General features: G+C 27.4%; 3 protein-coding genes across 3 annotated transcripts in view; 1 reads left to right on the plus strand and 2 right to left on the minus strand.

The window, feature by feature from the left end:
- Positions 1 to 17423, plus strand: part of LOC141531083 (uncharacterized) — a 60872-nt gene that overhangs the window by 30716 nt on the left and 12733 nt on the right. The window lies entirely within an intron of this gene.
- Positions 442 to 5589, minus strand: LOC141530640 (MFS-type transporter SLC18B1). The gene is made up of 8 exons (XM_074247859.1): positions 5049 to 5589; positions 3923 to 4018; positions 3556 to 3846; positions 3348 to 3468; positions 3031 to 3254; positions 1881 to 2056; positions 1584 to 1752; positions 442 to 1499 (listed from the first exon to the last, which is right to left on the minus strand). The coding sequence occupies exons 1-8, from the start codon at positions 5157 to 5159 to the stop codon at positions 1188 to 1190; spliced, it is 1500 nt and encodes a 499-aa protein (XP_074103960.1). The 5' UTR covers positions 5160 to 5589; the 3' UTR covers positions 442 to 1187.
- Positions 6929 to 11694, minus strand: LOC141531080 (protein takeout). Its single transcript, XM_074248577.1, has 4 exons — positions 11299 to 11694; positions 9308 to 9400; positions 7958 to 8239; positions 6929 to 7889 (listed from the first exon to the last, which is right to left on the minus strand). Exons 1-4 carry the CDS (start codon positions 11417 to 11419, stop codon positions 7585 to 7587), a joined length of 801 nt encoding a protein of 266 aa, XP_074104678.1. The 5' UTR covers positions 11420 to 11694; the 3' UTR covers positions 6929 to 7584.

The raw sequence follows: 17423 nt of genomic DNA on the forward strand, positions 1-17423 counted from the left end.
TAAACTAAACATTCAATGACACTAAGGACAATGACTTTTCAGATAAAAAGAACGTTGCATAGCAAAAAAAACGCCTAACTATTCTCATAGCAGTGTTATTACGTGGAACAAAATAAAATCCGACTATGCCGATGCACATGGATACACCCAGAGGCGCTAATTTATCTTATATCCTTCACTTGCACTTACAATTCATTTGCTAAAGTAATTAAACAGCCTAATAACCAACTGAAAAGAACAACCTTTCTTTAGCAGCGTACATTCACATTTATTTATATTTAAATATGTAACTATCTTGAGCATGAATTACATAAACGTACAGATAAACAAAAAAAGCGCATTCCAATTCCAAATAGAAGAAAATTTTTAACTGAGCAAAAGTGTTGACCCCAAATTACACGTGTACTGAGTTATATGAAACTTATAAAAATAACTCCGTAAATGGTGGATATTTTATTATTGAATCATCTGAATTAAATGTACATAGATACCGGTGTGTTATGTATTACGCAGAATAGCAACCAGCTTCCGGGCGGGTCGATGCACATGAGCGAACACGCCGGTTTAGAGAATAGGGAATGTTCGTTATTGCGTTAGCACGTATATGTATGTACAAAGTATGTACACTTCAGTATATACTTTATATCTAACGCAATTCTTTAGCACACTCTAAGAATCGATTCTTTTCTTCTGAGCGCTGACTTATCATTTATCAATTTATGGACATGCTGAACATACTTGATGACGGTATTTTTCTTTTATTTAAATTGTCTTTATTAAATCTATGATTTACGATTATGACAAAAATATGCTACAAAAATTCATTGAAGCAGCAATTTCCAATAATTATTTCCAAACAGTTATTGACATAAATAGAACAGATTGTTTTTACAATGGTACAAAAATTTGGGTGCGCTGTGAAGTTACAGGCACATGCATTTATATTATATTACTGTGTGAAGGCGCGGCAAACGCATTGGAATTTCATATGGATTTAAGTTAAGACTTGGCAATTGGCAACGAACAATCTCAGTGAAAATCACTCAGCTCGAGTTACAGGGCATTGTTTTGTTTGAAATATTAATTTACTACATCTTTAACATTAACATAAAAATGATAGCTAATTAAAAATGCAAATATGTACAGTTAGATCATATTATAGTTTAGTTTAGTTTTTTATTTTTGCATTAAGTTGTCCTTTCTAGTAAATATTGTTTAGCATCCAATGATCCGTAGTTGTAGCTGTAACGACCGCTGTAGGACGCCCTTGACCAAGCACCAGCGCGATTAGAATAACTGTTACACGCCATTAAAGAATTCATTCCGCTGGGCCTATCGATGGGCATATTTTGATTATCGAGTTCTCTTGTAAACAAGCTTGTACTGTGGGATCTACCACTGTCTGTTAAAGACACCCGTGACTCTCTTTCGGAGCTTACTTCCGTAAATGGTTTTGGATTTCGTGAACAACAGATGACGAATACTGATGCAGCTATTCCCTGTTGAAATATGCTTTGTTATTTACGGCTAGGTAATTTTGAATGAGCATTAATTTAACATTTATATTCAATGAGTGTACTTGCCACTAATAAATTAAGGATAACGATAAACATGGAGGCGTTACGGAAATTTATATTGTCCAGAAGGATTCCTCCAAGACTGGGACCAATAAAAGCACCAAGAGCAAAAGAACTTGTCCAGAGTGCACTGATTAATCCATAAGTCTCAAAATTATTTGGGAATCCATGTGCTCTAAAGAAAAGAAAATTTTTTATTAAAAAATGTTTTAAAATTTTTTTTTTGCTTAACTACAAAAATCTTTGACTGTCTGAAAGTAAAATGGATCTTGGTAAACATTGACGACTGGTAAAGTCACTTACATTGTTGTTTGTAGAGCGTCAGAGAAAGCTGCGACCAACTGAGCAGATAAACCGATCCCGTGGGTAACCAGACCGCAGATTGTTAACCAAATGATTGTAGGACATGGAATAAAAGGTGCTGGTCCAATTAAAGAAAATCCAATCATTATTAAGATGCATCCTATAATAGTGACTAGCTACAAAGAATAAGAATTCAAAGTTTGACTTCATGTCACCTCGCGTGCTTAAAGGTAAAAGGGCTTATAGCTACGGGTTAATAGGGATTTGTGGTGAACGGGCGTATAAAAAAATTTTTTTCTGCCATTCGTTTTAAAATTATCTGAAACGTAAAAATCTGTGAAAAAAAAAAGTTAGTATCCTAAAGCTGAAAGGGCGTATCACAAGACATACGCCCTTTCAGCTTTAAGAAAAGTACTACTTAAAGGTAAAAGGGCGTATAAAAAAAATTGTAGTTTTGAAACCAAATGTTAAATAATAGTTTCACAAGACGAGTTATGCTAAAATAACAGCCTCATTTACAAAGTTTAATATAAACAAATAGAAAATAAATCAATCAAAAACAAATTACGTGAAAATTAAGTAATAAAAAAAATCACAATGACAGATAGCATTCAAATATTTTGAAATTTCCCGGTTTTTTTAAAACATGGTAATATTTTAAAATGATAACATTTGAATATTTAAAAATTTCCCATTTTTCTTCAAACATTATAATTTCATGATAATTGTTCATGTTTTTAAATTTTATAATAATTATTTCTACGCTACTACCACAGAAAAGTTTTTTTTTCACATTTTTAAACTACGAATATGTTCCTTTGTAAACTGGCTGAAAAAAAAATTATATGCCCTCACCTTTAGATCACCAAAATTTCGAATTCTTAAAAGTAAAAGGGCGTGTGATTAAAGACATACGCTCTTTTACCTTTAAAATTTTTTTTTCAATTCTAAGTGTAGAATTTGTTTACTATTTGATTGGCAATAAAAAAAAAATATGCGCCCTTTTACCTTTGCAAAGGTAAAAGAGCACATAAATTGTTATAAGCCCTTTTACCTTTTGGCACGCGACCTATTTTTGTGAAAAATAAGATAGCAATAGAATGATGATATGATATTAAATAGGTAAACAGTGTAAATACTCTTTAATTACTTTGGGTCGCATTCGGCGGTCGCACAACCATCCCCAAGCGGGTGCCGTAAGAGCATAAGTGCCTCCATTAAGCACAAACATCAACCCCAAAACAACTGGACTTAAATCAAACTGCCTTAAGTGAGGTTCTAAAGTTGCCTGGAGGAAACCGATGCTCATACTTGTGGCCATTATTGAAGCCGTTGATACCAACACTCCCGGAATTCTTAATACTTTTGAGTACCCTAAAAAATTTTTCCAATTTGTAAAAATATTTATGTAGGCCTTTTTCTATTTGCTTTAGCTTAGAAATTAAAGCGTTTGAAATTAAAACTTACCACCAAATTTCGGAGAATCTTGATCTGAATCATTGTGAATCGGAAGGATGAAAGCAGTCATAATTGCTGCAACAATAAGAGCAGAACCCAAAACAGCAAATGGCAATGTGTATCCACCGATCTGAGAATTACAAAAAAACATTGCTACTAAAAATTTTCAACTTTTGTAGTATTAATTATGGATGACTGTAATAATAAGTTAAAATACTTGATACAAAGCACCGCCGACAGTTGGACCGACAATAAGCCCAAGTCCAAAAAATGTTTCGAGGCTCGCGAATGTTGTAGCGACGTTTTCAGGAAATTCCTTGGCAATTATGGCAAAACTGGCCGTTAGAAAAGCAGCATTCCCAAACGCTTCCAATATTCTTATAATAAAGGAAAGAATTATGAAAGGATAGTGTCCGTCTACCTTGTCCAAAAGTCCAAAGAATATAGCGCAAGTGCCTGTTGTTAAAATTCCGCCGTTGAACAGTAACTTGGGTCCGATCCTATTTAACTATTTTTGAGAAACGGATTAAATTTTGAAAAAATTTTTTTTATTTTATGTGAGGTAGGTAATAGAATCTACTAACGTGTTGTCCATATACAGGGCTGATGAGGAAAACAATGAGCTCAAAAATTCCAAATACAAGCCCATATTCTGACGGGGATGCATTTTTTTTCTCTGCCTGAATTAAATTTATTATTATTACACAATTTAAAAGAAAGAATACTTTTTTTTATTTTGAAAATCGATATAATTCTATTAATTCAAATAATATTTATACTACTGCACTGTAAAAAATGTTCGGAGTGAATGCGGAGTGGATGATTTTCAATTGATCAACTCTCTTCAGGAGTAAAATTTACTCCGAGACGGATTTAAATTATATTATTAATATACTTCACTCGGCGGAGTAAATTTTTTATTTCTTTTTTTGGATAAAAATAAAGAAATAATTTTGAATAAATATATTTATTTTATACCGATGAAAAAAAAAAATAATTTGACACATGAAACTTGATTCAGTTAAATCAATATCGATTTTAGTATAAAAACTCCGCACTCGGATGTTTTCCGGATCAAAATCCAGATTCACTCCGAAATTACTCCACTGAAAAAAACTCCGGATTCCCTCCTCAACAATTAAAAATTTTTGAAAAGTTTTTTGAGTCAAAAAATTATAGTGGACAAAGAATCACAATTATAATATGAATGAACGATTCAAAAAAAAAAAAAAAAATGAAAAAAAAAAATAAAAATTGATCCCTCCTTCGAAAAAAAAAAAAAAATACATTTTTATTTATATGTATTTAATTAATTAATGTCTGGGTCATTAAAACTTATCAAATCTTAATATGAGGTATCAAATTTATCTTTAAGACTTGAAAGTTTCTCTTCATTGAGACTTTTTGACCTAATATTCATCAACAGTAACTATTTTATCAGTAATGTTAATTCGGAGATGAGTTTAAATTAATTATTCTACTACATTGAGTATCACATTCGATAAATATTAATGGTAGTTTTAATTTATTTTTATCGAATTATCAATCGCGTTAGTAATCTAAACGAGTAAAAAATAAACTGTCTCATTTATCTCTGATGCATGAAAATTTGTGGATGATCAGTTTTATTTTTCTCACACACAAAATTGTATAAAATTATTTCAGTAAAAATAATTATGAAAAAAATTCTGAGAAATATTATTCACTCACCTCTCGGGGATAAAACGGTGCCTGTAGTGATACACAAATAGCATTTGCAAAGTCTGCAATACTGATAACAATAAGAGTAAGCCACTGTCTTTTAGTGAAATTGCCTACCATTTTAAAAAAAATGAAATTTCACGATAAAAAAAAATTTTCTTTCAGCAAACAATATGAGAGAACGTACGAAATGAAATCAGTCTAAAAATTGATTTACATAAAATAAATTGGCTATAAGTAATAATTAAACAATAAATATAAAATAAAAAATGCTGCACTTTAAAAGGAATTACAAACTGGTCTGTCTGTGTCGACGTTACCCCTAATTATACTTTAAACTTAAAAGCGACGCCAGGGTTAAAGTTCTGTAGATACGAGCATTGACGATAATACTAATTTATTATCGAAACATACAGACTAAGCGTGGTCTTGAGGCGGATATCCTAACATTTTTTACATTAACGTAAACGTTTATAGAAAAATCAACATTGAACAAATTCAGGGCGATAAAACTAATAAAAATGATTTATAGTTATACTAAATAAAAATCGATTATTTTGATAAAATAAATTAGTTCGAAAATTTCTAATTATAAATCACATGCGAAGTAATAACATTTAAGATAATAATGTATAATCTGTGGTATTAATAGAATGAGAAAATAAAATTTAATAATCAGCAAATTAATACAGTTTATAAATAGTTTGAAAATAAAAATATCTATCTGCAAATTTAAGAAATCGTATCATCCGCTGAATAATTTTTTCAATAGATATTATATCGACGAATGATAATTTATTTATTTATATTATGATTGATTGCTCGATCATAGAATTAAGCTGCTTGTAGCTATTAATCATTAATTCATCACATTATTATTACAAACAAATAATATCAGTTGAATAATTCACTAAATAACAGAAAAAAACTAAAAAAAAATTGATAAATATAATGCAGAAATATATTACTTTCATCTTCATTCAATTTCTATAATTTTAGCAATATTAAATATAAGCTTGCGTGATTTGGATTGTTTTTCAATACTTTTTCTTAATCAGGGTTTAAAATGTTAATAAGACATTACAAAATCCCTCAGCCAATAATAGTGATAAAAATCTACGAAATAAAAATTAATTATCCCAATTGTAACCAAAAATTTTGGTTGAAATTTCAGCAATATAAATTATAAAATTTTACATGCATAATTAGCCCACTGAAATTACTCTGACCCGTTGTTAAGCAAAAAACAAATGATTTGTGATAAATTTGTGTGCAAATTTATGAAAGGATGAAATTTCTTGAATTAAGAGAACTTAATATCTCAAAACAGGAATGAAATTTGAAAGAGAACATTTTTTTTTGAATCAAGTTATTTTTTTTATGAATTTTTATTTTAAATAACAAATAACAAATATATACCTTAATTATTCTCTGATATATATTTTTTGACTGATACGCACGTTCAAAAAATAAATATACTTCTTTAAAAACTCTTTCTTACGATAAACTACATTAAACAATTTATCGTTGCATCATAATTGCTTACAAAAACATCTTTGAAATGATTGAATATAATTTAAAATTATTATCTCATCTTCTGCTTTCTTTATGATCACAAAGATAATCTTTTGCTTCACGAGTGCATAAAAAGAATAACTTTACAATAATGTAAACATTTCCTAATTTATACCTGCTAAAATGAACAGTAATTTAAAAAAATAACCAAGGTAAATCTCAAGCGCTACTTAATAATATATCAAACAGTATTTATGATACAAAACTTTCACTACTTGGTCGTTGTAAAATACTCTAACAATAATACCAATGTAGCGATTTCATAATAATTTCTATTTATGAGCCTCGAATTATGCAAATAAATAGCCAGCGGATATTTTTAATATTCTTATTTATTTGCACTAAACTATACAATAATAATTTTATCGTAAACAACACAAATCAAACGAAGATTATCGACAGACTCAACTTACCATAATTATTTACTAACTAAAATAAATGATTTGTCTACAAACTAGTCATTAAATTTATTATTGAAATAATAATCATATATATTCCTAATACGATATTGCGATCGCGTATACAGAAGAGCTATTTCTAATTTTATTGGTCAACTTATTCTAAGACAAAGAAAATACTCACCAGCTAGCTTTGTTGTATTTATAATTAATGGACTTTTAATTTTTTATATAAAATTTAATATTTATACACGAAAGGTTTTTTTTTACATGGTTTGACTTAATTATACAGTAAATAAACAATTAAAATAAAAATAAAAGGACTGGCAATGACCAATGAATTAATTATGAAAGAAATTGATATACATCAAATTAAATGTACAGATGACGAAGTAGAATAACTTGTTTTCTTTTTTTTTCTTTCTAATTCTAATTAAATAAATGATTTTTCACTCTCACTCATCACGCAATCTCAGCTCTGCTGCGTGACTCGTAGAGAAAAATGTCTGATAGGAAGCAAAAAGTACTGAGTGATGAAAAAACAGAAAGAAAAACAGAAAACTAATGAAAATTTACGTGTCGTGAAGCCAAACCTTAAGTGGAACTTTCGTAAATGCAGTATTAAGGAAAGACATAAAGTGTTCAGCAATACTGGCGCTGGCTGCTGGTCTCATTTCTTCAATAATCTCTCTTGCATGCTGATTAAGGAATTGATTCATTGCTTGCCCAATCACGTTATTTCCCATAAGACGGTCGTGTACGCGGAACCGTGCGCTTCCCAAGTTAAAATCGATCAAGAGACGAGCTATCCTCATGTACCTGACTCCATTTTTCAGTTCTTCGACTCCCTGAACTCTTGCGATTGCCTCAACATTACCTGTCCGGGATTAAATTCAATTGCATTAATTAAATCAATTCAGCTTAAAGGCTTAGACGAAGTCTCACCAAAGAGAGCCCAAAAGTCGCCGTGACTCTGGATCGGGAAGAGAAGAACTTTTCCGTTTACGTCATAGTTTCCTTTTATCTCTATTTTTGGGATACTGAGCTGCAAATCGACTCTCAGGTTGCGCAAATCAGCGCGCACTTTGCTGACAGTATAGTTCCCTGATCCTAAAGTTGTTATGTTGGTGAATAGCGCTCGAACCCGAACTGCTCCCTGGCCATTTTCCATCCCTAGTTGCGGAATTACTAAAGGTTCAATTGGTGGCAATTCCAATTCCGGGATACCTGTAAAATTTACAAATTATTTATAACAAATTCCATTTTACTTTTTCAACTAATCAAATCATGGATCATTTGAATTTTTTATTTAAAAATATACTATTAACTTTTTTTCCCAAATTCCCAAGTACATTTTTTGTAAAATTCATTTTTTAATGCATGCATTCAATTAGAAAAAATATAAATTTTTGAGAGCACATTCATCAATGAAAATTTTCTTATTTAAGCATAAAATTTTCTTAGTTAACGACAAAATTTCAAAAACTAAGATTTTTTAATAAATATATCATTAATATTTTTTGCGATGTTTCATTCAATTATAAATTTGCATTTTATCTAAACTTCATTCAACATTTCAGCTTATTTAATCACTAATTAATTTTTATCATCTGGTTACAATTAGTCATTAAATGTATATTTCTAAATTAAACTACCTGTATTAATAAAAAGTTTGGAAAATCCAAAAGTGCACGCCTCATAATCTCATTTTTCACAATAAAATTGATTAAAATAAAATATAAAAAGCAAAATATTAAAAAACAGAAAACCCTGATATGGTTTAGTGGCGCCACAACTCTAAGGTGAGGAAAAAAAAATACTATAATAAAATTTATAGATAGATATACAAAAAAATCCTCAGTCATAAATTAGTTTTTTTTGAACGCTCAAATTAATTGAGAAATTCCGTCGTTTGTCATTTTAGATAATAAAAAAAAAAATTATTCCGGTACGATCATTTTTTCGACCAATTTCCCTGCCACATACTCTCATCCATACATGGACGTCCAGAAAAGATTATGTTTAATGTTATTATTAACTATATTAAACAAAAAAAAATTGTTATTGAAATATATTTTATGTGCCTGACAAATTATTTGACTTGATGTAAGTGTACTCATATTAGCCTGTAAGTCCGATATAAATAACAAAAAATCGATTTCAATTTCAAAGCAGAAAACTGCTTTTTTTGAAATGTCAAGAGTAGAGCACAAACTCAATGCTTCGCTTGTGAGGCATGCAAAAGTATCAATTATTACATTGAAGTTATAAAATTTTATTTTTATTTTAGCTTACCTTTAACCAAGTACGGTTTCAAGTGATTAAATGCCTTCTGAATGCAAACCTCAATCTGCGGGTCACTTCTGCTACATGGTAGGATGTATTCAGCTACAAGTAAAAAGCAAACATGGTAGCAATCGAATAATAATGTGTGTTGATAAGTAATAAATACAAAAACTCATGCAAATAATAAAATAATTATGAAGTAAGCCAATGAACATATTCTGAGAATAGTTAACGACTCTTCCGTTAGACTGATTTGTTAAATTAAACTTTATTTCCCTATTTCTACGGAATTTACGCAATTGCTTTCACTTCCGGTTCTATTCAGTCAATCATCACCAAAAAATTTTTTAATGCCTTCAACGTAATACTCTATTACAATCCAAATTAACCAGGTTAATTTTTTTTTTTTTTTTTTTTCTTCATGAAACCCCTGTTACATAAACCGTAAAGAATACTAATTGATGGTCTGCTGTAACCTGGTAACGGAGTATCAGCGTGAAAAAAAAGTCAACATAAAATTTGTCATAGATCTGAAAAAAATTAGTAACTTAAATATCGTCATAAAACTTTCTTTATTCAATCTCTTCGGAATGCGAAGCCATGAGTTTGTTGTGATAGTTGCGAATTGTACGGTAATACTTCTGAAACTTCAAGTCCAACCGACTTTCTCCAACAAGTTCCGTCGGTACTATTACGTAAAACTCTGACATAACCTTCGCCACGCCGAACATTGGTGTTGCACCACACGTGCCATTATAACTTGTTCATTGCTCTCCTCGGTTCATCACTTTTTAACCATCGACAACTCTATTGTCAATATATACATACATCTATACAAATGTATTACAAGTAATATCTGAAGTAATATTACGTATCGTTCATAACTATTATACAATTACGCGAATCAACCAGTTTTATTGATATTATAAAACATTTTATTGATTATTTACAAGTATGTTAGTTTACTTTTATCAAAAAATTTTTTTTAGTTATTACTAAAAACTTAAAAAAAATTTGGAATAAAATCAGGTTGAACACATGTTTTTTTTCCATAATCAAAAAAATCCTACACGGAAAAAATTTAACTTGAATCAAGATGAAAATTCTTAAACCAAGAAAATAATTTTGAAGAGTTTCATTGTCTTGAATTAAAACGAAAAATTCTTGAATCAAGTGAAATTTACTTAAGCCAAGAAAAACTTCTTAGTTTAAGAATTTTTCTACTCAAACCAAGAAAACGAAGTTCTTCAAAATTATTTACTTGATTCAAGTTCATTTTTTTTTCTGTGTATAATCATAAATTCTTTTTTCAATAATTATTTAAGTTTATTTAAATAAAGTTCAACCAGAAATCTTTTACTGATTTATTACAACGGAAATGAGTGATAATTTTTTCAAGGAATCTTTTTTGTTAATTGACAAAAAAATTATTTTAAATTCTTGACCCATAAAACTTTTTTTAGTTTCAAATTATTCAAGAGAATATGGTTTTTATTTTACACTGAAAATTTCTTATCTTGAAGTTCGCAGTCAATTAAAAGTTTTCAATGAATAATTTAATCTTTATCAAACACTCAAAAATAATTAAATGTTGGCTCATTTCAATATGATAAAAAAACTAATCTAATTTGGCCCCGAAATTTTATTTTCTATTAATTTTTTCTATTATAAACATAAAAAAAAATATATTGCGACGAAAATAATATTTTACATCCAAAATAATTTTTCGATTCAACGTAATAACTTTGTTCAATTTTAATTAACCGTTGCGGACAATCAAAATAAAATACAGTTTGTCAAAAGAGTAAAATAATACTTGAAAATTTATTCTATACATTAATGTGAATAAATTTTGAACATTAACAAATTTTTTGTTTCAGAATTTTTCTATAGAATTAAATTAATACAATAAAAAAATGTTCTTGCTAAAAAATAAATTTTTTTTTTTATAAAAATTGTCTTTGTTAATATTAACTTAATTAATACAATGATGTACTCACGTGTAACGAAATTTGGCTCATTGTCACCTGGATTTGTTTGACGTACGCGAAGCACTCTAGGATCTTGACACGTAGATTCCCAAACGAATCCCAAAAAAATAAGAGTGTAAACAATCTTCATTTTGTAATTTCACTTTTATTTATCTAATATCACAAAATTTGGTTAAGCACAATTTTTAATTATTATATTCAATACTGATAATTATAATGTTACAATATAATAGTTGTCACTAATGGTAACGATAATATAATAGTTATTAATTAAAACAAAATTTATTAGAGTAAATATTAAGAACATAGACTAAGACATTGTTGTGGAAGTAATTTTTTATGTACAAATTAAAGTCATAATCTAATATAAAAAGTGAGAGGAAGAACGTTGTTGTTTTGTAATATATACTGAAGACAACTCTCCATCATATTCTCTTATATGCGAGATCCCCTACTCTTATAATTTCAACTCCCTTACAAATACCTGAGTTTGATTGTGCCTTCTCTTTCTCGTTACCATTCTTTTATTTACTACTTTTTATTTAGTAGTTGTTTTGTGACATCACTTTCAAGAACTGTATCGTTAAATTATTGGATGATGCTCGAGTTTTGAGTAATCTGAAGAAAATGAGTGCAAAACGATTGTTAAGAAAAGAAAATATATTACTCATTCAGTAGAAAATAGTATTAGATAGCAAATTAACTGACCGAAAAATTTTAAACCGTAATTAAACAAAAGACTATCTTCAATGGAAATAATTGACTCAAATTGAACTTAAATCGAAGCTTAACTTACAGAAACTAAATTTATAAATTAAACAATGACTTACTTAAATTCTTAAATTCTCAAAATATTTAACAGAGTTCTCTAAAGATAATAAGTATTTTTTCTAAAAGAACATTTTTTACTTGGAAAAAATTTTATTGTATCAAATTTTTTTTCAATTCATTTTTTATTACAATTTTTCGATTTATAATAAGCTAATAATTAATGTATTAAAAATTGATCAGAATATTTAAAAAATTGAAATTTTCGAATCGGGTATTTTTAAACAAAAATGAAAGCGACGAATTTGAAACCCAGAAGTAATATCTTATATCGTAATGCATCTTATTTGAAAAAATATTCAAGTCAAATCAAAAAATTAAAAAAAAATTTTTTTTTTCTGAAATTTAATGAATTTTCAAAAGAATTAAAAAAAAAATTTTTTTTCAATTCAAGTAAATTATTTTTTATTGAAAACAATCGCACGTAAAAGATTTTCATTTTCTTCTTGTCATTGTGACTCATGTCAAATATAAATGAAAAAGAAAACAACACATGTTTTTTTTAAACCATAAATTAAAATAGAAAGGTCGATAAAGGTTTAATTATACAAAAAATATGCCATAAATTTCAAGTAAATTGAGTGGTAATATCTTGAGCTAAAACTTTTTTCAACAATTTTTGTGATTAACGTCAAGAAATATAAGTAAATTTATCTCACAATGAATAACTTTAGACCCAAAAAAATTACCTGCGTAATAGTTCTTTTATAAAATGCTAATGTTTATTAGGAAAAAAAAATGATTTCAATGAAATTTTCCACTATATTACATATTCTAATGTCATTTTACTAAGAGTTCTTAGAGAGTAATCTGTTATTTATGCATATGACTAATATATTTCATTGAGTTATTATCAATAAAATTGTTCATACATCAAAAATGAATGCGTCAAATCATCGGTTAAAAGAAGAATTCTCAATAATCAAAAAAAATTTTTTTTAATAATGTATTCTTCTTTATAATTAATTAACATTACATTAAATATATTGTAACAATATCTTTTCACTTTCGAAATCACTATAAGTGATAAATTGAATTGTCTAAAAGATCGTTTGTACTGTATTTCAAAAAATTCTAGTATTCGAAAGTTTTAAATCGATTTCTTCCCAAGAAAGTATTATAAACTTAAATACCAAATCTTATCAAATCAGTACTTCCCGCGTAGAAAAAAAAAATTGTTAAAAAAATGTTCACAGCTTGTAACATCAAAACGTGACACAATTACGAACATTTTTTGAACATCTAACAAAGATTCGAGAATGCTTTGAGACATGCAGAGTCTGAATTGATCTATAAACTTTGAGAATTTTGGAACGTTTTTTTAAACATTTTATGGAAATTTTCTGAACATTTTTATGATTTTTCTCTTAGTCACAGAAAAAAACCTGTTTTCAAGTTGTCTTAAGTCACATTTAACAACCATGTATCAAAATTTATTTAATAATTGTCTAAAAAATTTTGAAAATAACTTATTTAGAACGAAATTTAATGAACTTGAATAATAAATTCGTCCTGTGTGACTAATAAAAAGTCAGAAAATTATTCAAGAAAAGTTCAAAAAAATTTTTAAATTAAAATGACAACGATGGTAACTTGTTTTTGTTTATAGTTGTTACTAACATAACTAAAGCGTTTATCGTCTGAAAAATTGAAAATTATCGTCATGATTAATTGTAAGTTTATTTAAATTCTAAACTTTTATTATTGCTAATATACTAATTCTAATTACCGTACATTTAGTAACTGGGACTGAGAATAAAGATTTTGCCCTAATAACTATGCGTCTGTGGCAACATGGATTGAATGAAAAATTTAATCGATTGCAAAGGAATGAGAATTTTTCAATTTGGGAGTAAGTTTTTCTAAATCATATTGTAAATATAATAATTATAATAATTAATACTAGTAATCTGCAGTCACTATGTGACGACAGAGATTTACGGATTAAGAATAAGAAAACTTGGGCTTAATAATTTTTTGATATTAAAATAATAGTGCCATCACGGGATCAATTAAAAATAATTATAATGGACAATCATGACCGAACAAATTTACAGAATCAACAAACTATTCAAAATTCTTCCAAAAACTTAACATAAAAAATTGACTATTGTTGAAAAATATTTATAAAAAGTCATAACAGTGTTCGAAAATAGTTCAAAAAAGCGTTACAAAATTCTCAAAATTTATCGATCAATCCAGGCTCGGCATATCTCAAAGCATTCTCGATTTTTTGTTAGGTGCACAGTAAAAAATTTTGCGTCAACCTGTCAAAAAATTTTTATGATAAATATTTTACACTTTCTTGTGTTAATTTAACACAATAAATATTAAATCCACACATAAAAGTGTTGAAAATTTAACACAAAATTTTTTGACGCAATGACGCAAAATTTTTTACTATGTGTTCAAAAAATGGTCGTAATTGTGTCACGTTTTGATGATACAAGCTGTGAACATTTTTTTAACAATTTTTTTTTTCTACGCGGGAAGTACTGATTTGATAAGATTTTGTTTGTATCCATTATTACACGCAGATGGAAATCGAAAATCAGATAAGTGAATAACTTCGATTATTTTTCAACAGAACATTAAAAAATATTAAGTAATTTTCAATTATTTTTTGTGAAAGTTGTCACAAAAATTCGGAACCTATATTTAAAAAAGTAGGTCTTGTATAATTATATCAAGTTAAAGTGATAAATTATTAAAAAAATAAAATTTACTACCATCATCAAACGAAACTGATCAAAATAGTAATTTGTTTTTCACCTTGTGAGATAGGAAACAATTTTATTTCACTTGTCAAAGTTTCTTAAGTCATTGTTATTAAAATTATTCATATAATTTATTCACATTATGTATTTTTTACCTCTGAATATTATGATAATGATAACACATTTTAATTTTGACCTTAAGAAATTATTTTTCTTAACTAGATTATCAATAACTAATTATTATTCACATTAAATTTCATTAACATTATTACAATTATTCAATTATAAAAACAACTATCTATTATCTCAATTTTTAATCGCTATTTTCAGAATTTTTGAACAAAAATGTCAATTGTAAAATAATCTTACTTCCCAATGACACCACTTATATGAATTTCATGTATTTAATCACCATTTTATTGAATAAATCATGATCATAATTATTTGATAAAAATTTATTCATGTAACCTTAATCTTTAGATCGCCATGATTTTGAACACTTAATTTATTGCGATATCAAATAATATCTTAATGTTTATTCAATTTCTTATACGACTTCTTTCTGTGATCTCAATGTAACGTAAATTTATTATTTTTTTTCTTTATCAAAAATGTCAACTCAGGGATTATATTATTGTATATCTGTATTGCATCGTCATTCGTACAAGCATGCACAATAATAATATTTTATAGAAGTTCATGCAGAGAATATTTACCTTCTCTTTCAACTACTACCTGTATACAGATTTAAAACAATTAGCTCTGCAATTTAAAATGTTTCAAAATACTACAAAGTGATATATAATTACAATCAGTAATCAGTAATTACTAACAAAAAAAGTAATTAAGATAAAAAAAATGTTAAATGTCACTGGTTAAAAGTTTTTTTCAAATACATTTTGCGTGTACTTTACCATAAGTAGTACATAGCACATTATCTCGGAGCAGTAACAGGTCGATCACTAATGTATAAAGAGTTAGAGTAAATAATGTCTTGACAGTTAACTACTGGCGTAGTAATTTAATATTTGAAATAAAAAGAAAATTAGTGTTGCCGCAATAGCGAGAATCATACCATACGTGTACGACTATCACTGTAGCCATATAACCAAAGACATGGAACTAAAACTTACTTGTAACTTATAAACTATAATTATCAATGAACACATGATAATTTTTTCAATGAATATTATAATAAAGATTCAATTATTCTTTCCTATAATATTTTCGTTATGTTACTCGTTAATAATACAGAGAAAAAATTTTAATTTATCTAAATATTTTTAAAGTAAAACTTTTTATGTTACTTTTATTTCAGTTGTGTATAATTTCATTTTCATTACTTTGATATACACGAAAAGAACAAGATAACACTGGATATCATCCCAGATTATACTCAGTGATATCTGCAGATATCACTGAGTATAATCTGGAATGATATCCAGTGTCATCTTGTACTTTCCGTTTAAGAGCCGAAATTGGTAATTAAAATATTTTAAGAAGAATTTATTAAAAAAAAATTCTGATAAAGTCAAAAATTACATTTTTTTAGATTTTGTTGTTTTAAAAAATTTTATTTTTCTAAATTATTATTTTCTATGATTTTTTTATTATTATTATTGGATTGATTAAATAAAACGATCATTAATAAAAATTACATATAGACATTGTAAAAAACTATAAATGCAAATTTTATTAAAAATACACAGAAAAAAAAAAAATTTCTTGATCCAAGAAAATTATAAGGAAGATCGAAGTTATTTCGGAGTCAGAAGAAATTTTCTTAGCTTAAAAAAATTCGACTTCGTTTCTGAAATTTTAACTTTATTCAAAAAACTTTCTGTCTTCCTTAAGATTTTCTTGATTTAAGAAAATTTACGCTTGACTCAGGACTTTTTTTCTTTCTGTGTAACTTCATTTTTCGTGTTAATGTTTGGGAAAATGTTGGAGTCAATTAAAATTATGAAAATCAAATCTTGAGCTTTTTAAGACGTTCAATTCTGAATTTATGCATGATTTCTACATATATAAATGTAATAAAATCTAAAAATAAGTCTTGTGGAAGTTACAAGTAGAAATAGGTGTATATGTAAGATTAATACGAATAATTTCAGACTGTATGGTAGTCAGCTATTATGAAATACTCGTTTGGTTTGACCGACTTTACACGAGAATACCGACTGTAGCTTCTCAGGTGAAGAATCATAAAATACATTTAACAATTCTACTCAAACTTATATGAAGTAATTAAAAATATTCTGTGAATTACAAATAAAACGCATGCGAAGATGTAAATATCTACCGTGCGATTAAATCTTTTACACCACATCATTTGTTCTTTACATCCTACTTTGTCGCATACCATATTTGATATTTAACCGCGTACTACCTTAATTCAAATAAATATGAATTTAAAACAATGAGTCTTACTTTAATTTCATATGCTTGTGATAATTGTTTATAAATAATATGAAAATAATTAATTACGTTACGCTTAAATGTTTTATGAAACTTTATTGTTTCGGAAGCACAAATAATTTATATATTTGATATAACAAGTAAATCGAAAATTATTTATTCTGAATAAGA

The sequence above is a fragment of the Cotesia typhae genome, unplaced genomic scaffold, assembly GCF_013202065.1.
Source record: "Cotesia typhae breed Kobodo isofemale line unplaced genomic scaffold, CoteBio_Ctyphae contig_5, whole genome shotgun sequence".
Classification (NCBI taxonomy): Eukaryota; Metazoa; Arthropoda; class Insecta; order Hymenoptera; family Braconidae; genus Cotesia; species Cotesia typhae.

Bases quoted from the DNA above. Each gene is read 5' to 3' on its own strand.
- LOC141530640 (XM_074247859.1), bottom strand. From the start codon at position 5,159: ATGGTAGGCAATTTCACTAAAAGACAGTGGCTTACTCTTATTGTTATC. The intron at 3,847-3,922 runs GTTAGTAGATTC...TCTCAAAAATAG, and splicing joins GCCCTGTATATGGACAACAC to TTAAATAGGATCGGACCCAA. The intron at 2,057-3,030 runs GTAATTAAAGAG...TATTCTTTGTAG, and splicing joins ACCGCCGAATGCGACCCAAA to CTAGTCACTATTATAGGATG.
- LOC141531080 (XM_074248577.1), bottom strand. From the start codon at position 11,419: ATGAAGATTGTTTACACTCTTATTTTTTTGGGATTCGTTTGGGAATCT. The intron at 9,401-11,298 runs GTGAGTACATCA...TTTTACTTGTAG, and splicing joins TGAGCCAAATTTCGTTACAC to CTGAATACATCCTACCATGT. The intron at 7,890-7,957 runs GTGAGACTTCGT...AATCCCGGACAG, and splicing joins CGACTTTTGGGCTCTCTTTG to GTAATGTTGAGGCAATCGCA.